Below are 27,439 nucleotides of genomic sequence, written 5' to 3'. Positions count from 1 at the left end.
AAAATCTTGCTTGTCAAATCTAAAGAATCTTATGACAGGGTTGTTGTTTCACTGGTTGGATTATTTATTTTATTAATTTATTTATTTTTGCTAAATGAGTCTAAAACAATCTCTGAGAAAACATTAAAGAAATGTTTCAAATGGAGGGTTAAAAAAAAAAAAAAGCAGCAGCAAGGATTAAATCTTCAAAGGTACACAGGTCCCACACTGGCACTTTTGCCACCTTAACGCAGTATAGACACCACTGAGCTCTTCATGCCAACTTCCCACCACCACTTATGGTCATGAAAGCACCTGATATCCATAGGAACTGCAACCACAGAAATGCATCTTCCTATGATGTAATCCCCACTTTAAGGACTTAAACCCAAACTGCCATTTGTAAAAGCTTTTCTCAGCCAGCTTTCAACCCTAAAATTGTTGCAGCTCACTTGATATGTTGGTTTTCAACCTTAATTTGCTGTAAATGCCGAAAATGCTAATTGTGCCTTAGGAGGTACATAGCCTGATGTTCTCAGGCAAAAGAGCACCGAGGTGATATTTCAGGCATTTGTTCCCTTCTGTTAGTATACTTTCAAGGAAACTTTTGCAGAAGTGCTATTTCTTTTCAAACTGGAATAGAGTCTGACATACTGTTTTCCACGTAGGCTGATAGTTAGGACATTTCTCATTGTCGTAGGTGCTTTTGTCTGAGGCTGCTCAAGCATGGGGATCAGTTTCCTGGAGAATTCCATGTGCCCAAGCTGTTGGATGCTTTGGAGTGAGATACCTACCTTCTGTCAGTCCTGCTGAATAGCGCTTGCTGAACAGTGTTCTCATTTTCATGGAATAATTTAACCTCATTTAGTATGAGAGAAAGGGACAGGCTGCATTTGTATTTGATTAAAGAATTCACTTTCTGTTCCAGCCTTTGCCTCAAGAAGTGTTTGTGTGTCACACAAGATATGCACTAGCAAGAGTCACTTAGAGCAACCCATCCCACAATGATTTCATGTTGTCAAATCACATTCCTAGGAGGTACTAGCAGAAATCTTCGTTAAGGAGGAGGGATCTGAACCTGGTTCTTCAGCCCCTGAGGGTATCACTCAGACCATGAGCAGAGATGAGTCAGAAAAAAGGAAAAAGAAGTCACTTCCTGCTCACTGCATTGTGGGAAAGTCACATTGCACCATCCTAATTTCTGAACCATAGCATAGTGCATACTACATACATCTTTTCAATATCCGGAGGCAGGAAAACACACCTATGACCTGGGAGTTAATGCACTGTTGCGAAGCAAGTCCCTCCTTATGTTTAATCCCAAGTGCTTAGACAAATATTTATCAGTTTCTATGTCATCTCCTTTAGAGATTACATACTTCTCCATTTTTCTCAATTTAATTGGTACAGAACCTATTTCAGAGTTTTTACTTGCTTGCTTGTTACTCGTGGTGCTACATTACATGTGATCTGTATTAGATGAGCTACTGTAAGGCGCCTCCATGCTACAACTGTACTTTAATTTCACTGCATAGGTATATCCCTATTGCTGGTTTCTGTCAAGGAATAAATAGAAGTCAGTTGTGATCTTTTGATTAGGGGATAATTTTAGAAATCCAGACTGTTCATCACGACAGGGTACATTTCTCACTGAATATTTCCTGCTTGTTGGTAAGTGTAGTTTTAATTATAGTGCAATTAGTGCTAGTTAGTGCTTTTGATATTGCCTCCTGCTTTGCTTCCTACTAGAAGCATACAAGTCAGTTTCTTTACATCCCTTAACACAGATGCAGACTGACAAGAGAAAATGTGCCCAGGGTGGAATGGGATGTATACTATGTCGTTCTTCTCTCTTAGCATCTGTATTTCAGAACTAGCAAATTGTTACTCATACTCCATGCTTAAGGAATACATATACTACAACTATTGAAGATAATATTATAGGCAATCCAGCCTTCAGAACAAGGATTCAAATCCTTGCAATTTATTTACAGTAATTTATTCTACATTTATGAAGCAAAGAGTACTGTAAAATGCATTTGATTTGACTATTGATTATTTCAGAGAGAAGTCCTTTTCACTGAAAGTAGAAATAAGAACTTTCAGTATATCTGTTTTCCCAGAGGAAGCTGCTCTTCCTACAGAATGTTTCTCATGCTCTGTAGTAAAGGTTGAAAATATCAAAATTATTCCGGATAGAGAGGAGTTGTAAAACTAAAATTAGATTAACTTTTGACATTTCTGTAACATTCTCTTGCCATAAGGGGTTGATAAAACATTTGTGAACAGGCTATTGGTTGCTGTGCCCACTAATCAACATGGACCAAATACTGTGGTGTCCGTTGACTTGAGAAGTTGCCAGGTGCGCTTCTTGTCATCATCTGGTTAATATTCTTTTATAACATAAAGTTCTTATGTTTTTCAGGTATTAACCATGGACCTGTAATAGCTGGAGTAATTGGAGCTCAAAAACCACAATATGATATCTGGGGTAATACAGTAAATGTGGCCAGCAGGATGGACAGCACTGGTGTCTTAGATAAAATACAGGTAGTCTTGTTTTGTGCCGGTATTTATCTTAACAGTGCTTAAAAATCATCGTATGTTTGTATACCAAAGAGGTTTGTATTTTGGAGGTGAAGATGCCTACCATAAAAATGACCTTTCAGAAGAAATGGATCTCAGTCAGGAACATAAAGAATTAAAATTCACAGAAGAAAAATGGGAAGAGAATCAAAACTTTATATTCACCCTACAAAGGAGTACAGTGGAGGAAATTATGCGTTTCCTAGATATGTATCACCAATTTAAGAGGGGTGTTGGGCAAAATCACATTTGTATTCTCTAAATTTCTAAACTGGTAAAATATTATCTACATTATTTGTGAAGGGTATTCTTGATGTTAATTATTTCTAAAGGAAAAATGTCCATAACTACATATATCAAGTTAAATCCATAAAGAAGTGATGAAGTGTTATTTTGTTGAAACAAGCAGATTAATAAACTTTATGGTTTACTATTTGTATAGATTAGAGATAGACCCTGTATAGAAAAGACCTTCATTTACTAATCTTCCCGAGACTTCATATTCAGGGATCACATTTTAATTTTCTTCCTGGTATGCCTTGCAGCACTTTGGTATCCCACCAGGTATGTGACTGACACCACTCAGACTCTGTGATTGAGAACATTCAGAAATAAACAGTGCAAAAGTACAGTTACATACCAGGTGTTGGTCAAGCCTGAAAATAGGAAGGATTTCAAAGCAGTGATATCTACAAATACTTGTTTGCTTCACAAAGAAACACAACTAGTCTGAGAAAGCTGATGCTGTTGATGAACAACCTCTGCCCTGATGTACTTGCAGCACTACTTCAGTTTTGGTTCAGTCAGTTAGACTGACTAGTCCCGTTAGTCAGGACAGATAATTTCTTCATATTCTGCAAGATGCTTCTGCTTCATTCTTTTCTCAATGTTGGTTTTGTCCTGTTGCAGGTTACAGAAGAGACAAACAATGTCCTGCAAACACTGGGGTACATGAGCACTTGCAGAGGAATCATAAATGTAAAAGGAAAAGGAGAACTGAAGACATACTTTGTACATACAGAAATGACAAGATCCCTTTCACAAGGGAATGTGGCATCTTGAAGAATGTTTGTACATGTCATTGATACCATATTTTCAGGAAAGTATCACGCACTTTTTAACTACATTTGGCCCTTAACATGCGTGCTATTTTCTGATATGTGGCACTTATTTTAATATGGCTGCAGAATAGTCCCATGAGCCATCATTTTGCACCTTGATATTCCTATGTTCAAGGACAGTTGTGATGTACACTATAGGACTGGAAGATTGTACTGCAACTTGCACAGTTATTCCAAGACAAGAAAAGAAGGAATAGGAATTAAAAGGAGGTAACTCATCCAGAAAGGACTAAAAAGAGATGTTGGTGACAAACGTGGGGAAAAAAGGCAATAAAGCTAGGGGTGCATACTATTTCCTGATGCATGGTGTTTTCTGGAAAATACAGTCGCTCCCCATAGCATCCACTAATCTGGTATTAAAGCATACAGTATTTGTAAATAAGTTTACTCGATCCACACATGAGTTGGATGTGATCACCAGTTGCATCTCATAGCCAGGGACACGTTGGGTGGCTTGCTGGCATTCTTTCTGAAGAGAGAACTGACAATGCTGGAATAGTTTTGTACAAACGTGTCAAATGTTTTGAAGCTATTGTCTTTTGTAAGGTTAATTCATTAAAAGTTTATATGTAATTTGTCTTACTGTTGCTGTCTCTTAGTTTTGCTTCCTTCTGTGGCTTCTGTACCTCTACACCTGAGCATCTTCTGCTGCAGCTGCTATATTTTATTCAGTGATTAGATATTGAAGCAGGCTGTGGCCAGCTATCTCCTTAGCTTAGGTCATTAATATCTGTAAGATTTGCTACTGCCTTTCAGAAATTGAATCAACTCTATTGTCTTCAATCTTTCTTAGTATCCTAGGCACTTTGCAGTCATTTGGTCCCTAGGTGACAGAGAAGACTTCAAGTCCACAAACATGAAGGAGAACAAAGTGGAGGATACTGGAGACATAAGCAGTGTTGCTACTTTACAATGGGCCTGCAGTGCTTAAACAGTAACTAAGAGAAGCTGTAGGAAAGAGGAAACGTGTTTTGTACTTTGACCACCTCATCTGCCCTTGCTTGCCTTTAACTTATCTTTACAGTGCCCAATTTCATGGGCTATTTAAAATAATCAAATTTATCAGAACATAATTGATACAGTCTGTCTATTTTTGAAGATACAAAAAACTGCTATTTTGTGGATATTCAAGATCAATTTAAATCTTGTTGAATAGTAACTTGCAGATTTTCATAGATGAGCAAATGTGAGAGACTGAAAAAGCAGGTAAACATGCTCCTTTGAAGGCACTACAAAGATTATTTTTGTTTTGCCATTATCAGTACATGATATTAACAAGTCATCATAACAGGCTAACAAACCAAAATTAATAAAAGTCTCATACTTAAAAATATAGCTATAATATTTTTTCTGTCATGGTATTGAAATGTAAAGAGTATTCATTGAACAATCTTTCAGATTTCATATTCGTGAAACATTTATATACATTTGTATTGCATTGGTGTCCTTTCAGAAAGAGTTCCCAAAATATTCCCAATATAAATGGCATCAGGCTGCACAGTCTCATTGAGTGTGGCAAGGTTACCAACAGCTGCCATCTGCCCTCAAGCAAACTGGAATAGCAGTCAATCTTGAAATGTCTGCATTTGGAATAAAACAGACACCCTGAAACCCTGAATTTTTATTTCTTAAATTAAAAATTAAATTAAATTGGGAAAATAGAAAACAAATTAGATTTTGAATGTACTCTGAGCCTTTAAAACCATTCTAGTATTATTACAGGTCAAAGCAATTATTTCTTACTGTGGATGAAAACCCTGTAAGTTGATTATATTGTATTGTCATATCTGTGTGCAACTTTCAGGTATAACCTGTACATTCAGGGTTTTGTTTTCATTCGTATTCTTGCACATTCTGTGCACCATTAGTAAACTGTGTACCTAATTTGATAGACTTCTTTCTATAATTTTTATAAAAGTTAAAGTATATTATATTTCTGTAACCCATAAAATGTTAAGTTATTTGAATAGCTGTGAGCTGACCGGTCCAATGAAGTATAAAGATAAGTATGTGCCCTCCAAGAACGTCTTGATAATGCCCTTGTCTGTGACACTCTGGTGCCCTTGTAATACTCTGGTATTCTCTCATTTTGTACTTGCATTCTAACTCTCGCTACTGTGTAGCCAAATCCTGCTAAAGAACAAAAAAATGGGCAAAAGATGAATATACGTGTAGTATGATGCCCAAAGAAGGGTGCATATTATCCTTTCTCCAGCCTTTAGTTGCTGAGTATTATTATCTTTCTAGTGCCAAGAAGCTATTTGTATCCAATAAATATTTTCTGTCTTCCAAAGCACTTTACATCTACTGTCTGTACTGTGTTATTCTTCCCTTGTGTAGACTGACCCAGAGATCCTCTTTCTTCCTCTCCTGCAGAAATTTTATATTCCACAATAACTGGATATAACACTACTTGAGTGTCACTGTAGAACTTGAAAGTTTTCTGATAATCATATTTTCTGTGTAACTTTAAGTTTCGAGTTCTACAGCTTCCATGTTGATGCTACAGTTCACAGGTTGCTAGCAAGTCATAAAGGTCATGAGTTTCAAAAGCAGAATGCAAGAGTGCTCAACAACATGAGGCAGCAGCCACACAATGAATATAAGAGTGATTCACTGTGATCTTGGAAACCCAAACGTGAACACTTTGGGAATCTGCTGGATTTCTTTATCAAAGACAGTTCTATGTGCCAATTTATGGAGGACTACCAAGGGGCAGGAAGAAAGACTAGGCTTGCAGATATTTTTCTTGCCTACAGAAGTAGTTGTGATCACCTGTAAAGTAATGCTATCCAAATGCTGTTTCTAGAAACAAACACTAGCATCCTATCTATCCTGTATGCAAAGCATTATTAATTCTCTTCATATTCCTTTAATGGTTTATCTACTTCATAAACTATCTACAGACCTTACCTTTTTCCACTGAGGTACAGGTAGCAGTTCAGCCTGCTCATTTCTAAACAGAAGGCTGTGCACATTCGTAGGCAGAGGTGTTGAAAGTCTGTCATATTGTTTTCAGAACCTTGTATCAGGACAAACAATTAGCCATATCATCAGGAATATTTATATACTGACAGATTTACTGTTTTGCATGATGATTACCTTGTCCTTTGATAATTAATTTTCCTTTTGGTTGTACTTCAGTATGACGTTTTTTTCCTCCTACAAGAGACTGTCACTCATTCAGGGCCTTGAAGAAACAAGCACTTGTGTGAAATGAATGGCTTGACTTGAGGACCAAACCTATTACAGCAGAAACTGGACAGTTTTAGAGTCATCTGTGTTTCAGCTTCTTTTTCAAGGATGATGGCTCACAGCATTTGTTGGAAAGGCTGTCTCTCCTTCATGGCTCAGGAATACATGGCATTCTGATACATGCTGAGGCCAAAGAGCAAAGACAGGAGCTGAATTGCTGAGCTTTGATTTAACAGCTGCCTAGCTATCTCTGCTGTAAGTGCCACCAGCTTGAAACAGGTATGTCACCTTGCAGTAGGAAGACTGCTACTGTGTTTTTTTCTGCATTTCAATAGCTTGTTTAGTTACATGTCATCTGTCTTCTTGAGTCCGTCCTGTCACCATCTCTGTCCCATCATCATCTCCCCTGTGACCATTTGCCTCACAAATTAATTTGACGAATTTTCTTGCTAAGTTTTTCCGACAACCAGTTTGATATTTCTGAACAGTCATCCTGCCTTTGAGACATTGTTGAAAGTATAAAAGCTGTAGGGAGGGGAGCGGAAGTGAGAAAAGAGTTCAGTTGGAAGGAACATCCAGAGATCATTTAGCCCAACTTCCAAAGCATTCCAGGGCTTACCAAAAGCCAAGGTATGTTACTGAGGGCATTGTCCAAATGTTTCTTATACACTGAAAGCTTCTCTCTAAGAAGTCTGTTCCAATGTTTCATTACTCTTACAGTAAAAAAAAGCATTGTGCTTTGTGCTTTTCCCACATGTCCTGTCATTGGTGACCAGGAACTAGAGCTTGGCACCTCACTCTGCACTTCCCCTCCTTAGGGACTTGCAGAGAGCAATGAGGTCACTTCTCAGCCTCCTCCAGATGAGACAACCCAAATGTCCTTTTACCAGCCTTGTTGCTCTCCTCTAGATGCTTTCAAGGACCTTAAAATTTATTTTATATTGTGGAGCGGCAGATCTGCACATAATATTCAAAGTGAGGCCACATCAGTGCTAAATACATGGGGAGAATCACCTCCTTTGATCAGTTGGCTATGCTGTGTTCAGTGCACCCCAAAATGCAGTTTGCCCACTTGTCCACCAGTGCATACTGCTGGCTCGTGCTGTCACTGGCACCCCCAAGACCATTCCTCCTGAGATGCTCCCCAGTCATTCTTCTCCCAGTCTGTACGTGTATCCATCCTAGTTGCAGAACCTGGCATTTTCCTTTGTTGAAATTCATGCTACTGATCATATCTAATCTTCCAATCTTATCTAGATCCCTCTGCAAACCCTCTGATCCCTCCACAGTCAACACCACCTCCCAGGTTAGTATCATCAGCAAACCTGCTAAGGATGCATTGAGCTTCTGCATCCAGATCATTGATAAAAAAACATTAAATAGAACTGGCCCCAGAACCAAGCCTTGGAGAATACTGCTACTGACCAGCTGCTACTGACCAGCTGCCAGTCTAATGTAGCCCCATTCACATGTAGGACACTTTAAGCTCTGTCATTCAGCCAGATCATCACCCAGCGTAATGTGAACCTGTTTATCACACCATTGCACAATTTGTCCAAAAGGATGCCATGAGAGACAATATCAAAGGCCTTACTTCCAGAAAAAATATGTGCAATGACTCTCCTTCACCCACCAAGTGGTTAGAGGACTTTTCCATTGTGGCTATGTTCCTTGAATACCTTTCAGTATCCCCAGAATAACCTTCTCCATAACTTTTCCAGGACCAAAATGAGACTACTAGGTCTGTAGTTTCCTGGATCTTCTCTCATGCACTTATAATTTTGTGACCACCGATAGAAAGTCACTGTTTATCAGGTCACAGTCATTCAACACAAAAGACCAGGTAGTCCAAGATCTATCATTAATACTAAAAACTAAGGCAAAAAGTCATTCAATGCCTTCACCACTTTCTCATCCCTACTTGTTAGCTGACCATCAAGTATCAGTCCAATGTTTTCCTTAGACATCCTGTTGCTACCGACATACTTAGAAAAATATTTTTTGTATGTCTGACATCACAGTTGCCACTGTCAACTAAGATAAGCTTTGGTATTTCTCACTTTTCCATGCAGATGCAAACTGCCACCTTGTACTCTCCCTCTGAAGCCAGACTTTGCTTCTAAAGCTCATGTATTTTCTTTTTCTGCCCTAGTTCCAGGAGGATTTTCCTATTCTCAAACAACAGACCCAAGGTGGCTCCTCTTATAGTTGCTTCACTAAGTACTTGTGACAGGATGTTACCTATGCTTCAGAAATTTTCAGACATACTTGTCATGATAGTATGATATTCCAAGTTTATGTTTGGGAAGGTGAAGGTGAAGTCTCACATAAAGACGAGGTAATCAATCCCAAAATATCCCCTAATTGCCTGCAGCTCTTCTGTGCTACTGTCCTGGGTGGGCAGTAGACAGTAGACACCTAGAACAACTTCCACTTTGCTACCTGTCCCCTTAATCCTCATCCAGAAGCTCTCTGTCACATCATCCCTAACGTCAATGACCATACAGTCTAGTCTCTCCCTTACGTACAATGCAACACCTCCCCCCAGCCTGCCTGGCCTACGCCTCCTGAGCAGCTGAAAATCTTCCATCCCAGCATTCAGTCATGGGACTCATCCCACCAAGTCTCACAATAATATCAGTGCTCTGGGAGAGGAACAAATCTTCCAGTTCATCCCACTTGTCTCTCATACTATGTGCACTAGTATCTGAGCATTTCAGAATGCTCCTGAATATGCAGTGTTCTTTGGAATGACACAGATGATCCCATTAGCCTTGCTACCCTCAGAGAGTGCCACATCATCCTTTGGCATACCCTCAGTGCTCCTAATGGTATCCCCTTCCCTCATCGATCCTAGTTTAAGTCTTCTCAATCAGTCTTGCCAAGTTAAAGACTAAGAAACATTTTCCCCACTGAGATAGGTGGAAATCAACTGGCACCAGATCATAGATGTCTCTTCTTGTCTTGAAGTGTTTTCCATGTCTATAAAACCCAGCATGTGGAGGCACCAGTCCTGGAGATAGGCAGCCTATCCTATGACTGCTTCCTATTGCTTCTTCACAGCACCAGTCTCAATTTTGCTGCTGAGAGGTCACCTGACCCTGGTGGGAAAACTTGCAAATACCTCTTCTTTCATCTTTTCAAATCTCTCGTCTGCCACACTGAGAGCAGAATCAGAGAGAAACATTTCAAATGTGACTTCAGAAATCCTGTGTAGCTTAGTTTAGACTTCTGGTGAACAATTTCTTGTGGCTCTATTTTACAGCTACAGCTTCAGCTGAACTGCTTTTTATAAAATGGTTTGCAGTCACTTGGTGCTCGTACTAAACTACAAAACAGCACTTGCACAGTGGCATACATATCTCTGTGTAGGAAGCTGATGTCAGACAACTATTGTTTAAAACTCCACTGCTCACATATTCTGTAGTAATTTGACTAATGTTACAAGGAGAACCCAAATTGGTAGAGAGATATTATTAGATAAGCAGATGGAAATTGTCATGAATGATTAAAAGTCTATAGAGTACAAATTTATCTCCATTGCACTAGAAAAGAAGCAAGATGCTAGCTACATTATTCAATTTATTAGTGAATGGAGAATGGAAGCCATATAGTAGAGATGGGAAGTTTACATCATATGTGGGTTCAACATGCCTACAGGAATTGGTTATGAAGATTTAGGTATCCTGAGTGCTTTGTTTGTTTTTAAATTGATGTTCAGTAAAAATCAAGACGTCTGAAAAACTCCTGTTTCGAAACAGCTTGCAAAAAAATACTAACAATTATAATAATGGCAGTATTGCACCTACGGCACTAATAGTGCAATTGCCAAAAAGAGCAGGAGCACGATAGAATCACAGAATATCCCAAGTTGGAAGGGACCCCTAAGGCTCACTGGGTCCAACTCCTGCTTCCGCACAGGACTACCCAAACACGAGACCGTATGTCTGAGGGCAGCGTCCAAACACTGCTTGAACTTCACCAGGTTGGTATCGTGGCCACTGCTGTGGGCAGCCTGTGCCAGGGCAGAAAATGAAGCTAGTCACATATCTCCAAGCAGTACAGGAAGAAAGAAAACAGCCAGTTACATGTGTGTATTAATATAAAATAAGCAAAAAAAAAAAAAAGAGAGAATATTGAAACTAGGAGCCAGGTGTTACTGGGGTAGAGCAATTTTACAGCTTATCAGTTTATTGAGGTTGCAGCTGGGAGTTGCTCACTGTCAGTGCCCCAAAGTGAGCATGCAAGATTTCAAATCAAATAACCTGAAAGGGCTAAAACTCAGAAAAACATGCCTAGCTCGGCACTGAGTGTTGGCAGAAGACAATCCAGGCTCCTCAAGATGCAGACGCCTCGTTCTGTTGGAAATACCATGTTTTGGCGTGTTTGTTATTCAGCCTCTCCAAGTGTGAAAATGCCCCCACGGAAGGGAATTTTGGCAAAGTGCAAGATCCCCTTGGGGAAAAATAAATAAATAAAAATATCTTTTGGTCCAGCTTTGTTCTCATTTTCTTCCCCAGCCTCCAGAGACAGGAATGAATCAGGAGCTGTAAGGAGGAAAGTGTTGGAGGCCATGCTGGGCTGGGTGCAAGGCACACTACCCAGTGAGGAGGCTCTGAGACTGCTGCTTAAAGCCGAGCTGAAACCTCGCGCATCGTGCTCGTGAATGTGCATCTCCAGGTTTAATACGTGACCAGCTTTTCCCTGGGCCAAGAGTTCTGCGTTGTCAGACATCCTCACCTCCCCCCTCCCGGTGCTAGGCCTGGCGCTTTCCCCTTCGCCGACCCGTTCTGCGGCGCCGTGAGACGCAGAGCGTTACCGGGTAACGGCAATATGGCGTCCACCCCCACAGCGGGCGCAGGGGAGCAAGGAGGGGACGTGGAGGAAGGCGGCAGAGGGCTGGGGAGGAGGCGCTCACCTCCCATCTCCTCTCTGTCTGCCTTCAGCTACATCCCGCCCCGGCGGGAGGGCCCTGCGGAGCTCAGCTACTTCCACCGGGTGGCCCAGGTGAGGGGCGGCTGGCCAGGGGGTAGAGCTGGGACACTGGGCACCGAGCAGCAGCGCTTTGTGGCTGGGAAGGAATTTGGCGTTTCCAGGATGTGAATTACAGGCTGAGGGGGAAAAGATAGTAGGGGAAAGTGTCACTGGATGGTGGCAGAAAGCAGATAAATGATTGCCCAGTGGCTGCACAGTGATTAAGGACACAAGCACAATTGTTCAGGCTGGAGCAGGCTCAGGGGAGACCTAATCAATCTCTCCGACTCTCTGAAAGGAGTTTGCAGTCAGGTGTGGGTCAGCCTCTTCTCCCAGGTAACAGCAGTAGGACAAGAGGGAATGGCCTCAAGTTATGCCAGAGGAGTTTCAGGTTGGATATTAGGAGTAATTTCCTCTCAGAGAGAGCAGTGAGGCAGTGGCACAGACTGCCCAGGAAGGTGGTGCAGTCACAGTTTCTGGGGGTGTTCAACAGCCATGTGGATGTGGCACTGAAGGACATGGTTAGTGGGCATGGTGGGGATGAGCTGATGGTTGGTTCTGGATGATCTTAAAGATATTTTCCAAACCTATGATTCTGTGACACTTTTTTTTTTCTTTTGCCAGCACTGTTTGCGTGGCATTGTTGAAAGACAGGATTTGCCATTTTAGATTCAGTCCTGTGTATTTCAGCATCGCTTTGGGAACGTGCCAGATGTTAAGAAGCACAGGTGGTGTTGTGCATAACAGAACTTGGTAAGGCAGAGCACAAAAGGAGTAGGCCTAGGGAAGGTCAGAGGGCTTGGCTGGTGCACTTGGGGTTGATGGAGCTGGCAGGGAGAATGGCTCTTCAGTCTGCATGAAATTAACAACCATATGCTGGTACTTTTTTTTACAATATAAAATTTGCTTTCACACTCCCAGTGACAATGTTTGTAAATAAAAATTAAAAAAAAAAAAAAAGTACGTAAGAAAATGAAACCTATATGTCAGAGGCCAAAGCAGAGAGAAATAGAGAAAGATGCTTTAGCATGTGTCCCAAAGTCAGAAACCAGTTATCCATTGACTTTTTAATGAAGAACGTAAGCAACTGACAGCATATTACAGCAGGGGATTTTGTCCTTCTTTCCTTGAGAATGCTTTTTGTATTTGAAATTCTCCACTTTTTTTTTTTAATTAGATTTCACTAATGCATTTTTTAGCAGATCAGATCTTTCATGTTATTCAGCTGTAACTCAGGTTTCTGAACTCTTCTTGGTTCTGCTTTAATTAGAAATTAAATGGTGGTTTCACTGTGAGGCACCTTCACATTTTTCATTCCAAATTGATTTTCTGTACCAACAGATTTTCTGTTTCAACAGATTGCAGAGAAAAATTGAGGTAATTTGCTAAAAAGTGAACTTTCAAAAATAGCCAGATTAAAAATAAAAAATCACATATCATTCAGTATTTTTATTGCACATTATTTCAGAAGAATGACCTAAGCCTGCTAATGGTAGCTCAGATGTATTACAGTTGTCATACTCCAATGTTATGTGTCCACTGCTTTATTATTGAATCCTCTGTATGTATTCTGTATCATATGAATTTAAACAGAACTGTTATTTAGCCATTTTTTCTCCTTTTCTAAAGACAGGAGGGGTTTCCACTTATGATTCCATATTTAAAAGACCAGAGGGTTACAACGAAAAACTTCACCGATGCGACAGAGAACATGCAAGGAGCCGTGGTCTTAACATTAATGATGAGGTAAGCCTTCGATAATTTCAAAATTATTTTTGTTAAAGGTACTTTATACATTTTGATATGGCTGGAGATAAGTGAAGGCACCCGAGCTAGCTCTTGCCCTTTGTGTTAGATTACCAGATCACAAACCTTTAGATTTCTTAGATTTCCAGATCACAAACCTTATTTAAGTTAAAAACTAGGGGAAAGAGATGTGCACAGGGAGCCAAACCCTCTGTTGAAGAGTTTCAGTGATCAGTCTGTGCCTCTCCTGAGTTTGCAATTCTGGTTGTCCTGCAGCTACTTTTACGATGTTGAAAACTTGTATGTGAGGGGGCTGGAGCTAGGGGCTCCACCTCAACCCCAGTCCTGTGATATCCTTATTCCCTGCACCTTACAGTGTGAATCCATGTTTGGTGAGACATCCCAAGTCTCTAAGATGGGTTACCCTGCAGGAAGGGAATTCGTAGGGAGCTCATGCAAAGGAGAGGTCAATCAGACAGCCACAGACATGCCTGGAAAAGTTTAACTGAAGCAAAAGCATTCAAGGACAGAAGAATTTGGGTTTGGTGTGTAGCCTGATAAGTAAGGAAGTATGCAACGATGTTTTTGAACAGCTGCCTTGAAAATAGGAATACTGTAATATATATACTTAGATATAAAGATATGCTTTTTCTTTGCAGCATATGAATTATACATACGTATGCACACACGCAGACACAGAGGATGTCAAAAAAAAAAAAAGTTGGCCTTGAAACTGCAGTGGATTAATAAGATGGAAAAATGACGATAGGCTAAGAGTTGTTTCCTGTGTTAGATATGATAGAGAGAAAAACTTGAAATTACTGTAATTGCTGTGAAGTAAAATTGTTGAGATTTTGGGACAAAGGTCACTGCTTATAATTCCTCTAAATAGCAGCTATACATGCCAGACATTTCACTGCACAGTCATAATCCCCTTCAGTTCTATCAGATAGTGCAGGGAATATTAGGTACATTCAAAGGAATCACAGAAGTCCTCCTTAAGATTATCTGCTCCTGCCTAGTAACTCACCTGCGAATCTGCATGAGTCCAAAAGCCATGTAAATGACCAATCTAATGAAAAATGAGCCAATCCCTCCACCACCTAGCCAGCATTAAACCCAATATCCAAGTGAGACATTTGTGTAAAAACAGTTTTATTAATGCAGCATCTTAATGGTTTCTTTCTTACTCAGATTTTGCTTCCCTTCAGTTCCAGCAAGTCACTTTCTTTAAAAGTTTACTTGCTAAAGCAAATGCTTATAGGCCAGAATGCGTAGAAGTCCTGCTGGGCAGTGCACACAAGTGACTGCATGGGAACTGTTCTGAACAGGTGTCCCTTAATCCAGTCCTTTAATTAGCATGGAGGCACATCATAGCCACAGCTGTTGAATGATGCAACATGATCCTCGTGCATGGGATGACACCCAGCACTGGACTTACCCATAACTAAATGCAGGTCACGTACTCAGATCCTGCTCCTTAGTTGCCTCAATGGCTCTCGCAGACCTTGTATAATACCAACTATTCTATGAAACATAATAAATAAAAGTGCCAAAATTGACATCTTTCTAATACAACACTGAAAGGAGACAGGTGGAATTCTTTACAGTACACTTCTTTTTGAAGTGGAAAAAACCCAAATCACTACAAGCAAGTCTTTCCTTTCCTGCAGAGCGTGGGCACACCCTGGGAATCCAACAGTACAATCATAGATAGCTCAGTTTAGCTGCACATAATGCAGTGACTAGAGCAAGAGTGTTTGCACATGGTTGCTGTTGCTGATTTCAAGTGTTAACAGTGATAGAATTACATGCTGTGAAGGCATATAATGGCATACTTTCCAGCCAACTGTGGAAAATTTGATATCTGCTGAATGCAGAACCTTAAAAATCATGGAATACTGCTGCATAGTCAGTGTTGTGCTACCAAGGATACTGAAAATATAATCTTACTTACTCAAAGGAAAAATGAACTGCCTATGGTCACATACTGCTACTAGTCATTGGCAAGCAAAATCTTTTTTGGCTAGCGAAGCTATTTTGATGTTACAAAGACAATCTCACCTCTGTGTCTGGTATGATCATGTAGCAAATCCTCCTGGAGATTATACTAAGGTACATGGAAAACACGAAGCTGAGTGATGACAGCCATCATGGCTTCACTAAGGGCAGATCATGCCTGCCAAGTTTGGTGGCCTTTATGACAGGGTTGCAACACTGGTGGATAAGGGAAAAGCAGCTGATGTCATCTACGTGGACTTGTACAAAGCATTTGATACCAGCTTGGACAACATCCTTGATTCTAAAGCGGGAGATACCTAGGTTTGACAGATGGACCACTTGGTGGATAAGGAATTGGCTGGATGGCTGCAAAGAGTTGTGGTGTACAACATGATGTCAGGTAACAACCAGGAACAAGTGATGTTCCTTAGAGCCAGTATTGGGATTGACACTATTTAATCTATTAAAACTATTTAACATCTTTGTCAGTTACATGGAGAGTACAACATAGTGCATCCTCAGTTTTCAGGATTTTCTGATTACGCTGAAGGGAAGAAATGCCATCCAGAGGGACCTGGGCAGGCTCGAAGTAAGCCTATGCAAACCTTGTAAAGTTCAGCAAGGCCCAGGTCCTACACATGGGTTGGGGCAATCCCAAGCACAGATACAGAGTAGGCCAGGCATGAGGGAGAAGTACTTAGGGATCTTGGTTGATAGCTCAGTATGAGTCAGCAGCTCAGAAAGCAAACTTTTTGTATCTTGAACTGTACGAGAAGCATGAATCATCAGGGCAGGGGAGGTGATTCCCCTCTCTGCTCTGCTTCTGTGAGACCCTACCTGCGATACTGCATTCAGCTCTGGGGTCCCCAGCATAAGAACATGGGCCTCTTGGAGTAGATCCAGAGGAGGACCGCTAAGATGATTAGGAGGTTGGGGCACCTCTCCTATGAAAACAGGCTGAGGGAGCTAGAGTTGTTCAGGCTGGAGAAGAGAAGGAGCAGCATTCTAGTACCTAATGGAGACCTACAAGAGAGAAGGACTCTATCAAGGTGTTTGGTGATAAGACAAAGGGTAACATTTTTAAACTTAAGAGGGTAGATTTAGATTTGATGTTAGGAAATTCTTCACTCAGAGGGCAATGAGGCACTGGCACAGGCAGCCCAGAGGAGCTGTGAATGCCCTATCAATGGAGATGTTGAAGGCCAGGTTGGATGGGGCTTTGGGCAACTGGGTAGAAAGTTGTCTTGCCATGGCAGAGAGGCTCAAACTAGATGGTCTTTAAGATCCCTTCCAACCCAAAGTCTGCTATGATTCTATGAAAGATTCTGTAATTTCTCCAGTGTTTATCCACAGGTGGGAAGAGGGGGACAAAATGGTCTGATGTTTCTTTTCCTGCCATTCTTCTCATCTGTTGATTTTTGTTGTTGTTGTTGTTGTGGTGGGGTTCAAAGCTGGTGAACTGAATGGCATTTAATGGGGCAGTGCAAGATAAGCAGGTGAACTGGCAGGAGAGTTGAAGGAAGAATGGTTGCTTGCTCTTTTTTATTTGAGGTGGAAAAAAAAAAAAAGGCTTATAGCATCTTTCCAACAATCAGATTTAGATTTGTCCATCTTTCAGGATATGTTACACCTGACTGCCCTGCTATGAGGCTATTTGTACCCCTGTTTCATCTTGCATTCTCACAGGAAATGTGGTGGTTCATGTGCTTCAGAGGTTCTATCATAAATTTTAATATGACTCAGACTTGTAGCAAAGAGCTCATTTATTTGCACCTCAGCTGTGGTGAGGGGTCTGCATTTTTGGTTCTCCTTGTAGATGTTATTTATGTTGTAGTACCAGGCAAATACGTTGGGGACCAAGGCTTATTGTGTTAGCCAGTGTGCAAACATACAAGCAGCCTGATAAATCTGAGACCTTTGGCTAGGGAAAGCAAAACAAACAAATCCTGCCTGCCTTTCCCTTCTGACTCCAGAGCTCCCTGTTGCTGCAGCACAGGAAGGAACTGCAGATTGCAGATAGTAATTGTATGGCCACTTAAAATGCACTTTATTAAGGACAGGCTTAGAATAATCTCGTCTTGGATGGATTATTTTTTAACAATTTCACTTCTTATAAATAATTGCAGAGCAGTTATTTCTGTAATCTTAGAGCTACAAATTGTTTTAGTAAAACCCTTCATTGTGCAGAAATCCAGTAGCATATGTTTTATGTCCTTTGGGGAAAAGTTGCATGGGCCAGTAGTGGTTGTTCAGTTTTTATTTAGGCTTTTTGTGTGTGTGTGTAGTGATATCACTGAATTGTGCAAACGTGCTCCTGGAATAAGATACTCAAATCTTTAGTTTTCATATTTGTGCAAGTCAGTGCACAAGAAAAAGAAAAAATGAAATCTGTGCCATTTTCCAGTAATGTGGTGTTTACTTTTGCCAGTAATCACACAGGGTGTGAAGGTGTGTATGTTTTGTGTGTGTAAGGGTGTGTGTAGGGGTGTGGGTGGGTGGATGGATGGGTGTGTGTGTATGTATGTATGTAGGTTAGGTGGTGGTGTGGCACCATTCCATGTCTTCTCATCATCCAGCCATACTATTAATATACATTAAAAAAAAAACTAGGTTAGGAATGGAACATGAGAGTGCAGATCACTGCTACATAAATATACCTTTGTATAGCAGATGCTGTACAGTTCCATCTGTTCTCTTGCCCCCAGGCACAGTACATTTAGCAGTAGTTAGCTGCCAAGTATTCAGTCTGTGATATTCTCATATGGAGAATGTTACATTTTCACAGGAAATGGCAAGACCTGTCGCTGTTTTGTCATCTTCAGAGTATGGGAGACACAGAAGTAAGCACACAGAGCAGCTGATCCGAAGTCATGCAAGGATTAATTGTGTGCAGGCAGAATTCTACAGGAAAAATGGCATCACCTGCTTATTGGAAAAACCTTCTCCAAGACTGGATCCATGCTAAAATCTCTTATAGCTGACACTGCCAGCAATATTTGTGTGCAAAGAAACAAGTCAAAATGCAGAATAGTGCTTCTGCCTTTTCTTTTGAGTTTTCGTTAATGAAAATGATTTATATGAAATAACTGCACTTTTCCTCACGCTGATTCAAATCTATGTTTTCTCCTTTTAGTCTCATAGAAGTCTCATGTAGAACATCCACAAAAGCTGCACATTTTAAGAAGCAACACTGGAAATTAAATGTTGGGTCCACAGCTGTCTGTGCTATTTCAGGCAGTAACTACATAATTGTTCACTGAATTAACATTAAAGTTGCTCCTCAGAGTATTAATACTTTCTTAATACTTACAGTTCTTTATCCCTACAAAATCAGTAAGCATCTTTTTTTTCTGTAGAACAGTAATTCAATCAGTAATTCAACCCAGATTTTCCAAAATGGATGAGCAAGTAATTAAAGATCTGATTTCTAGAAGTAGTGAGGAATTTCATTAGAGTTCAAGTGGAAGTCAAGTTAAAGGGAACTTCTCAGTGCTTAGTATGTAAGAAGATACTAAAACTTTGATTTAAATAATTTTAGGCATCCATTCTGCTGACATCAGTTAAGAAAAATGCTGTCAGAAGGATTGATCTGTCACAAGAAAAATCACTTTTGGTCCCTTACCCAGTGCTCTACTACTAAGAGAGCAATAACTCATTAGTTTGGTAGAAAGGATCAAAAAAACCCAACAACACAAGTCACTTAAAGTATGTCTAGAGGTAAATGTCTAAAGGCACTTAAACACCTCCTTCCTTCTATTCTCATTGAATCTAGTAGTGGAGTTTTAAGATATTTTCAGGAAAAGAAACATCTTCTGCAGGGTGTGCATCCTTGTGGTTCTGCAGCACCATTCATCCTGTTGTTGTTTAAAGCTGAAGCAATATTGATACAGATATTGAACATTTAGCCAGACCGATCGCACTTGTTTAAGAGGGATGGGAAGGCCACAGCATTGACTGCCATTGTACTTGTACACTGTACAATTTCTTGTAGGAAATGAGTCTGCTAGGAAAAAATAATACAAATAACTACTTCCTCTGGGGCCTTGGATATGCAGTGAACTAGGCAATTGCTAGAGCATTTGGTGTGATGTGAGGAGCTGAGTACACAGAGCAGTCCATTCTTAGAGGTGTTTGGCACTTTCAGTATGTGTGGCTTGTAATGTCCCCTCTTTCAGTGAGTAATGGCTGTGGACAAGAGGGCAGAAACTGCTACGTTCCTTTTCAACAATGAATACTTCATTAAGGAAATCCAGCAGCACTGAATGAAAAGGAATCACGCACAGTATGAATGAAGTGAGAAAGGAATGTTTTCTAACAACGCCAGAATGCTTTATCAAGGTTATCACAAGTGAAGAATCACAAGTGAGATAAAATATGACCATATTCTATAGACGTTATTTTTAGTTTGGTACAGGCAGTACAAATAAATTACTTCATTCAAATAGTCTCACTATACTTACAAACCATCTGTGTTCAAATAACTAAGATGTTTGAGAACACTACCACCTTCTGGCCGCTGTGAGAAATGTGCATCTCCAGATGATTTCCACCAAAGGAGTGTAACTTAGCAAGATACCAGCATTAGTTTACTTACCTGTGCTTATGTCATCTACTTCTCTTTCAGTACCATCTCACCCTCACTTTTGAATGTTTTTCACATGTTTTTACTCCTATGGCTTACTTCTCATTCGGGTGTGTGACTGACTTCTTTTCATGCTCAGTGTCAAAAGAATACCTTCATAAAAATTTTATTTTCCGTAAAGCAGTGCTATTTAGTGATCAGCACTCTACAGCTCCTAAGGCTGTGCAGTAAACTAGTGATGCTTGTGCACCTACTGCAAATTTTAGTTTTCTAAAACACTTGGAAACAACATACAAAAAGCTGGGAATAAATTGTATAATTTCTTTTTATACTGTCAAGAAAAAAACCTGATTGATTGGTACATAACATGGCACATTGTGTACATTCAGCAACAGCTAGTAACCTTAAATAGCTTATCTGTCCTCTGATAGCTGTGATTTAAAACCAGTGAAAGTACAAGGAAAATGCAGTAGTGACTGTTTGGTACTTTTATCTATTAATACTGCGTAATAAATATTTACATAAAACTTAAGAAAATATGTTGCTTTTTATTACTCTTTACATATTAATTGTTCCAAATATTGGAAGGTCACACATTCAGAAGCTGAAATCATCTTACATGGAGTTATTAGAATTGTTCTCCCATGCACAATATGTACGCTTTATGGTACAGGAGGTCAAGCTGTGATACAGTGGTATTCTCCATTGTCAGCAGCCATATCCATATGTATGAGGAAAGATCTTTTTGTGTAGATATTCTGCCATTTTTCTGCAAGAATTTATACTTTCTACTTCAAAAAATGGAACCTGGAAATGAAACCAAAATGATTGCTGGAAATATATTTTAATAAGCAACAAGAGTTAAGTTTAACGTTCATTAAATAGACATGCAATTACACATCAGAGTTGCATTTTAAAATAAAACATTTACTCCTAAGTTTACTATTGATCTGTAAATATTGGGGGAAATCACATGAATAGAGGTTACTGCAAAGCAAATAATGATGTTTATTACAGTTTAAACTATGTTAAATATAAACTAGTTAGGCTTATCTGCTAAGTGTTTATAAAGGGAAAATAAGCCTACAAGAAAGCTCGAGACAGATTCTTATTAGTGACAAGACAAGGAGTAACAGTTTTAAGCTAAAATAGAGTAGGTTTAGATTAGATCTATGGAAGAAGCTCTTCACACAGAGGGAGGTGAGGTGCTGGAAGATGTTGCCCAGAGTTGTGTTGGAAGTGTTTGAGGCCACGCTAGATAAGGCTTTGGGCAACCTGTTCTAGCAGGTGTCCCTGCCCATGGCAGGGTCACTTCCACTCCATGATCCTTCCAAACTGTTTAATGCTTTCAGTTAAGTTAAAATTTGAACTATCATCACTGCAGATAAATATTCTTTCAAGCAGTCACCATTTGTATAGGCAGAAAGTACCAACTCATCCAAGAAAAAAAATGAGTTTATGTAATGAACTCTCAAAAAGGCAAAAGCTAGGCAAAGAGAACATCATGTAGAAAGAGCAGTATTATACCTACCTTAGGAAGTGATTGCAGCTACAGTTTTAAACATTATAGAAGAATCATTTTTCACTTGTTTTGTTAGCCAGAATAAAAACTGTCAAGGGACTTTACCTGCACAACTTTATAACCAAGCAACTGAAGATGCCTCTGTTTAATAGCTTCTTCTCCCAGCAGATTATGGCTATTAACACAAAACCTATTTGGACCATCAACACAGAGAGCAATTCTAAAATCAAGCACAGAAAAAAAGTCAGTCCATTTAGTCACTAGAACTGCTGTAATTCCTAACAAGGATTAGACAGTACCTCCTCTTATTCCAAAATACCTCCTAGAATTAAATGCAGGCTGGGAGTTGCCTACTTTAGGACAATATAAATTACTCAAAGGGAAGGAGGGGAAAGACTGAAGTTTAGCAGAACTTATCTGAAAAGCAGAGTTATATGCTCTAAAGAAAAATCACAACACAAGTTAATGATAAAAATGTGATAGTTTTAACACTACTATTAGTAAGCTGCTCTGAATTCTTCTAGCAGAAAAACAAGCAAAATACTTGTCTCAGATTGGAAATATCTAGCAGCTACATTTATTCAATATATTAGTGATTCAAATTAAACCTGTATATGTGGTTGGCAAGCATCATGGACTGCAGTCATGTTTTTTCTACTTGGTTGCAATTGCAACCACAGCAAAGGCAGGGTGCCTACATTTATATCTAAGGATTCTCAGAAGAATCCATGTTTAACTTGTTCTTTTAAATATGTATGCATTTTTCAATGCAAATGGCATCTGTGGCAAATATTCTTATTTCAGAGGATCTATTAGACAAATGTATTTGTGAACTAAAACTGGAATAGACTGTGCTAAATCCTTGCAGACACTCCCAATTAATTTGATTTCAATTTGCAAAATAATTAAACATGATCAAAATAGATTAACATAAGTCAGACCAACATCTCTTTGATCCTAACTGTCACTGGGTAGAGAGACCAATTATTTAATACCTTATAGTCAGGAGGCAAGACAATCAGGAAAAAGTACAGATCTCTCATTTTACCAGCTTTGTCTTTTTTTGCCTTTGGTTGTAATGTGAAACTTCAACGTTGTTGAGATCAATGCAAAATTCCAAGTAACTTTTATTTTTGCCAGGGGTTTACCTTGGATACTCTTTATCAGTGTTAACCAGCATTTTACCTGTGGCATCTTTTATTCTCTTACCGTGTGTGTACTTCTTCACATTGAGTAGCAGGCAACATAAAGCCTTCTTCATCTAATTTAATCTCAATATCTAGTATAGATAAAATCATGAGAGAAATTAAAACCCATTTCATGTAACAAACATCTTATTGTGATTTTCATGCCCTGAGCTGCCAGCTCTCCAGCTCTCCCTTTCATTACTCACCACCAAAGCAGAAAGATTAGGCAGCTGCCACAGTGGCATTTCATTTTGCTTTAAATGAAAACAATTGTTTACAAGGAAAAGGGAAGCTGGCAGTAAAAATAAATTACAGCTGAGTTAGCAGCTATTTTCAGAGCAGTCTAGGTGAGTAAACATTGCAGTTATTTTCTCTCCTTGTTAAAAATCACTTTGAAAATTACATAATCTCAGAATTGTAGGGATTGGAAGAGACATCTGGAGATCATCTAGTCAAACCACCTGCTAGCAGGGGTATCCTAGACTGGGTTGCAGGAAAGTGTCCCATTCACTTACATATTTATCTATAAAAGGGGCAGGTAGAACACAAGAAAAATAACTTGCTTGTGTCCAAATTCATAAGCAATTGTAAAAGCAAGGCCAAGGTCTGTAGCTTCGTTAATGGTACAACTACGGTATTTGCTGCACGTACTATAAGTGCAAAGCTAAAGTTCCCATTTCAAACCTTCCACAGAGCCTTCTTTGTATTCAAGGTACTTTTTCCATCTTTGCACAGTTAAGGATGCAAACAAAGGGAATATATATATATTTTTTTATTTCTAGAAAATAAATGGAATTTTTGATAGCATAAGTACACATTTAATTAGTCTAAAGAACTAATGTTACTTACCAACTGTATAGAAATACGGTGTTGATACCTCTGATGAAAAATATATTCTTTTTCTCAGTAAATACAGTAGTCCACTCTTCACCTTTTTGAAGAGGTGAACATCCAGAAAACAGTGAGTTGTGAGAAAGGTATTTACTTGATACTTTGGAAGGAGTTTGGGACCCTATAGAATGACAGAAAACCCAATCAGACAAAAGAAAAGGGAAGATAACCTTTCAGGAATTACAAAATAATTCTGCAACAATGTAATAAAGTATATTCGGTGCATTTCAAAGCTATGTCTGATGAAAGCCTTAGCATGAGGTAAGACCTGCTGGAAAATAAAACCAACCAACCAATCACTCCCACCCCCAAACATTCTCAGCAAGCTTCTGTGCTATCATGCTGAATAATATGTATTGCTCATGAGAAATGCACAACTGTTTCCATCCCTCTTCATCAGGCCAACATCAAAGTGGCTGATCTTTTATGTGCTCCAAGACTTTACAAACCAAACATAAAAAAAGGTAATAGTTGATGGAAAAGTAATACACAGAATGCAGTTGAACTTACAGGTAGTCAGTTCTTTCTAACAGACACATGTATCAGTCATTCAAACAGGTTGAAATACTTCATATTTACACCAAGAAATACAGGCTGTTTTATTCAATTCCATTGTTTTTACAGGAAAGACAGCCCTCAGCTTCTATCTATGTGCTCATACCTAATGACATCATCAGCTGCTTTTAGTGTCAGTTCCAGTATCGTATCTACCATACCTTATAAAATGGGCACTCCAGGGTAACAGTTAGAAAAAGCTGTGTTAGCTGGGAGGCAACAACTCTGTCCAAACCAGGTGGCTGAGCTGAAACAACAATATTCAAGTTTATAGGTTTACTTTCAGCAGGGTAACTTCACATATGCTGTCATGCAGAAATTAAGAAAAGCAATTCAGTTAAACATGCTGAGAAGCTATATTCATCTTTATATGAATGAACAGAAAGATCAGCTATGAAATGATGTATTTAGAAAAATAAGGAACTGATATATCTGACAGAAATATCAACATAAGAACTATACAATCAGCAAAATCTTGGGGCTGTTAGAATCTTTCAAGAAAAAAGGAGGATCTGAGAAATGAAAGATGTTCTACAGGAAGGCGTAAACTTCAGTTGAAATCTTGGACAATTATGCATTTCCATCTTCTTCCTGAAACCCTCTGAGGATGGAGCTGTAGTGCTCACTACAAGCAGAAAAGAAAGGAGCTCAGGGCATGGAACAAAGAGGGGCACAGAACAGAACCACCTGAGGTGTGGTTGGCAGATACGATGCCAGTGGGAAGAAGCATCATGTAACCACATTAAAGCACAAAGTAATTTATAAAGTAGGGCAAAGTACCAATCTTTATGAATCAATAAAACATGCGAGCCTTAGAACACAGTTCACATTTTTATCTAGGTATTTTAAAATAAAAGCTAGCAGTTAAGGACAGGCTGGTATATTATGACACTACTATGTTTTACATGCTTATTTTTATTTAATTAAGCCATAAATTATGCACTGCACAATATCTTTTATTAGATTTATCCATGTATCTTTTTTAGTTTTCAGAAGATGATTACAATACAATATGGAAGGGAAATAAAACCAAATTGAAAGCAAAAATATAATAATCTGTATCCTGAAAGGACAGAGTGGGAAAATTGATAGATGAAGTCCTGGTTCTATTTTAAACTCACCTGAAAGGCTGGACGCAATGCAGCCCAGCAGAAGCATCTAAAAAAGTGTGTGTAAGATGAAGGACAACTACAGAGAAATCAGCAGGGTGGTATTTTTTGCAAAGGTGGGATTAAATGAAATACAATTTTTGTGGAATTTGAAATCTCTGTTTAAGACTGCAGCTCAATTTTCAAATTCTACCAAATGATGCAACTTGAAAGGCAATTGCAACTGTGACAAGGAAGCCTCCTGATCACTTTTCTCCAGTCACCCTTATCGGGTCCTTGTTGTTCTGACAAGATCAGACATACCATAAAATAGTGAGAAATGGGGAGTGCTGGTGGAGAAACACTGCTTCTTACCTTGAAGCTTTTGCAGGAAAAAGGGACTAAATATTTTTGGCAGAAAATTTACTGGATAACGCTGAATAAGAACACATGAGTGCAGCAGATTCAACAAGGCATGAGGCTGAAACTGACTAAAACGAGCATGTAGAATTGTTTCAAGCTTCCTAAACAAGGAAGAAGCATTTGGAGGGAGGTAGTTTAAAGTCCCGAATGGGACAATGTATTCAGCAATCTGGTCGGTGGTAAAGCTGTCAGCATTAGAAATGAAACCTTCTGCCACTGCATCCAAGATAGGCTTCGAAAGGATCTTCTTTTGACAGCAGTACTGCATGACTTTGCTGACAGTTTCAGGATGCATAGTAGGGATGGACTTGGGAACATGCTTTTCCAGTGCTTCTGTAAAAATTTGTTCACGGTGTCCAAAGAACAGGAAGGCTTCCAGTACGCTTACCAACTCATCGTCAGTAAAGTAAGGAACATGCTTCACAGAATGCTTACATAGTGCTAAGATTAAGGGAACTACCTGAGTCTGATGGAGAGCCACCAGTGAATTCAGTATTACACTTGTAAGCTTTGGACTTAGCTGGTAAGCTATGGTTAAAGTGGCACTGTTCATTCTGTTTAGCAAGTCCCAGTATTGTTCCCTTTCCCCGACCACCACCTGCAGTATCTTATAAACCATCGCCATTTCCCTAGGACTCCAGTTCTCAATGTCTTTTTCTTGCATGCGGCTCACTATCTGTTCCAGCATAGCACAACTTGGGCCTTTCAACTCAAGCAAACTCTCTCCAAGAGAGCAGAGATTGTCAACAGTCAGCTTTCTGTTAGCAAGCCGCTCTTCACTCTCTGAAAGCAAGCGTGCTATCAGTGTACTCTGGGGATCTACACGTAGCTTTATCAAAGCTTGCAGTGCATTCAGCAGCCCGCTGTTGGACAATTTTGAGGATTCAAATTCAAACTGAAAGCATAATGCCCTGAAAACTTCATTCTCTAGCACATCATCAGGGTTTTTCAGGCCATCGCCATCCACCTCAACTTCAGAAATCCTCTGCAGGGCTCCCGATGCCATAGTATCAGACATAACTTCCAAGGAGCGAAGAAACTTAAAAATCTCTTGTGACGTACGGAGGCTTTTCAATGTCCTGAAGAACACTTGTTCCTCCATCCACCGCTCATCAGCCTTAGTGTTGCTCCCAGTATCCCCACAGAGATGCACTCTTTCATTAACAGAAAGGGACCGCATCCGCAGCTGCACGTGGTTTTTCCGACAAAACACATCCCGACTTTTGTCCTTGGAATACAGCACCCTCACGGCTGTGGGACGATAGCTTTGGGGCTTTCGCCGTTCGCTGACGAAGCTCAAGCTTTTGCTTAGAGTCATCAAAATACGCCTGCTCGCTGGTGCGCCGGGTGAACAGAAGTGGAAGCTTTTCAGGCTGATCAAAGCCATATCGGAGCGAGCGTGTCCTCAGAAGACACCTAGAAGAAAAAGACGTGAGCGCACGAACCAGCCCTCGCCTCTCCCCCTCGCTCCTCGTCCTTCCTCGGCCCTTCGGGGCGGCGGAGAAGCGGCGCGGGCCCGAGAAAGCCTCACCTCCAGCGCCATGACGGGCAGCGCGGCACGTCGGGAGCTTCCGGCGCTCACCGGCTCG

At 39.9% G+C, this 27,439-nt stretch overlaps 3 protein-coding genes across 5 annotated transcripts in view; 2 read left to right on the top strand and 1 right to left on the bottom strand.

Annotated features, from left to right (window-relative positions):
- Window positions 1–10,711, top strand: part of ADCY2 (adenylate cyclase 2) — a 193,904-nt gene extending 183,193 nt beyond the window's left edge. The window contains exons 24-25 of the mRNA XM_031552698.1: window positions 2,405–2,529; window positions 3,475–10,711. Of these exons, the coding sequence (XP_031408558.1) occupies window positions 2,405–2,529; window positions 3,475–3,627 (278 nt within the window). The 3' untranslated portion in view covers window positions 3,628–10,711. The remainder of the gene's footprint in view (window positions 1–2,404; window positions 2,530–3,474) is intronic.
- Window positions 10,712–11,015: 304 nt separating this feature from the next.
- Window positions 11,016–18,894, top strand: C3H5orf49 (chromosome 3 C5orf49 homolog). 2 transcript variants are annotated; one of them, XM_010708520.3, is made up of 3 exons: window positions 11,016–11,888; window positions 13,489–13,601; window positions 18,736–18,894. In XM_010708520.3, the coding sequence occupies exons 1-3, from the start codon at window positions 11,715–11,717 to the stop codon at window positions 18,860–18,862; spliced, it is 414 nt and encodes a 137-aa protein (XP_010706822.1). In that variant the 5' UTR covers window positions 11,016–11,714; the 3' UTR covers window positions 18,863–18,894. The 2 variants fall into 2 exon arrangements, with proteins under 2 accessions (XP_010706822.1, XP_010706821.1); XM_010708519.3 differs by lacking the exon at window positions 18,736–18,894 and adding an exon at window positions 18,388–18,729 and having other exon boundaries at window positions 11,042–11,888; window positions 13,485–13,601.
- Window positions 18,895–20,657: 1,763 nt separating this feature from the next.
- On the bottom strand, window positions 20,658–27,439 carry FASTKD3 (FAST kinase domains 3). Of its 2 annotated transcripts, XM_003204843.3 has the most exons (7): window positions 27,382–27,439; window positions 25,803–27,266; window positions 24,501–24,586; window positions 23,743–23,905; window positions 22,916–22,985; window positions 21,812–21,926; window positions 20,658–20,991 (listed from the first exon to the last, which is right to left on the bottom strand). In XM_003204843.3, the coding sequence occupies exons 2-7, from the start codon at window positions 27,235–27,237 to the stop codon at window positions 20,893–20,895; spliced, it is 1,968 nt and encodes a 655-aa protein (XP_003204891.2). In that variant the 5' UTR covers window positions 27,238–27,266; window positions 27,382–27,439; the 3' UTR covers window positions 20,658–20,892. The 2 variants fall into 2 exon arrangements, with proteins under 2 accessions (XP_003204891.2, XP_019469383.1); XM_019613838.2 differs by lacking the exon at window positions 27,382–27,439 and having other exon boundaries at window positions 25,803–27,371.

This window comes from Meleagris gallopavo, chromosome 3, assembly GCF_000146605.3.
Source record: "Meleagris gallopavo isolate NT-WF06-2002-E0010 breed Aviagen turkey brand Nicholas breeding stock chromosome 3, Turkey_5.1, whole genome shotgun sequence".
NCBI lineage: Eukaryota > Metazoa > Chordata > Aves > Galliformes > Phasianidae > Meleagris > Meleagris gallopavo.
Note: the sequence above shows the minus strand (reverse complement) of the source record. Positions and strands in the feature narration are given on the sequence as shown.

Bases quoted from the DNA above. Each gene is read 5' to 3' on its own strand.
- C3H5orf49 (XM_010708519.3), top strand. From the start codon at position 11,715: ATGGCGTCCACCCCCACAGCGGGCGCAGGGGAGCAAGGAGGGGACGTG. The intron at 11,889-13,484 runs GTGAGGGGCGGC...CCTTTTCTAAAG, and splicing joins ACTTCCACCGGGTGGCCCAG to ACAGGAGGGGTTTCCACTTA. The intron at 13,602-18,387 runs GTAAGCCTTCGA...ACATTTTCACAG, and splicing joins GTCTTAACATTAATGATGAG to GAAATGGCAAGACCTGTCGC.
- FASTKD3 (XM_003204843.3), bottom strand. From the start codon at position 27,237: ATGGCTTTGATCAGCCTGAAAAGCTTCCACTTCTGTTCACCCGGCGCA. The intron at 24,587-25,802 runs GTAAGAAGCAGT...TTGTTGTTTCAG, and splicing joins TTTCCTGCAAAAGCTTCAAG to CTCAGCCACCTGGTTTGGAC. The intron at 23,906-24,500 runs GTATGGTAGATA...GTCATTCTATAG, and splicing joins TGGAGTGCCCATTTTATAAG to GGTCCCAAACTCCTTCCAAA.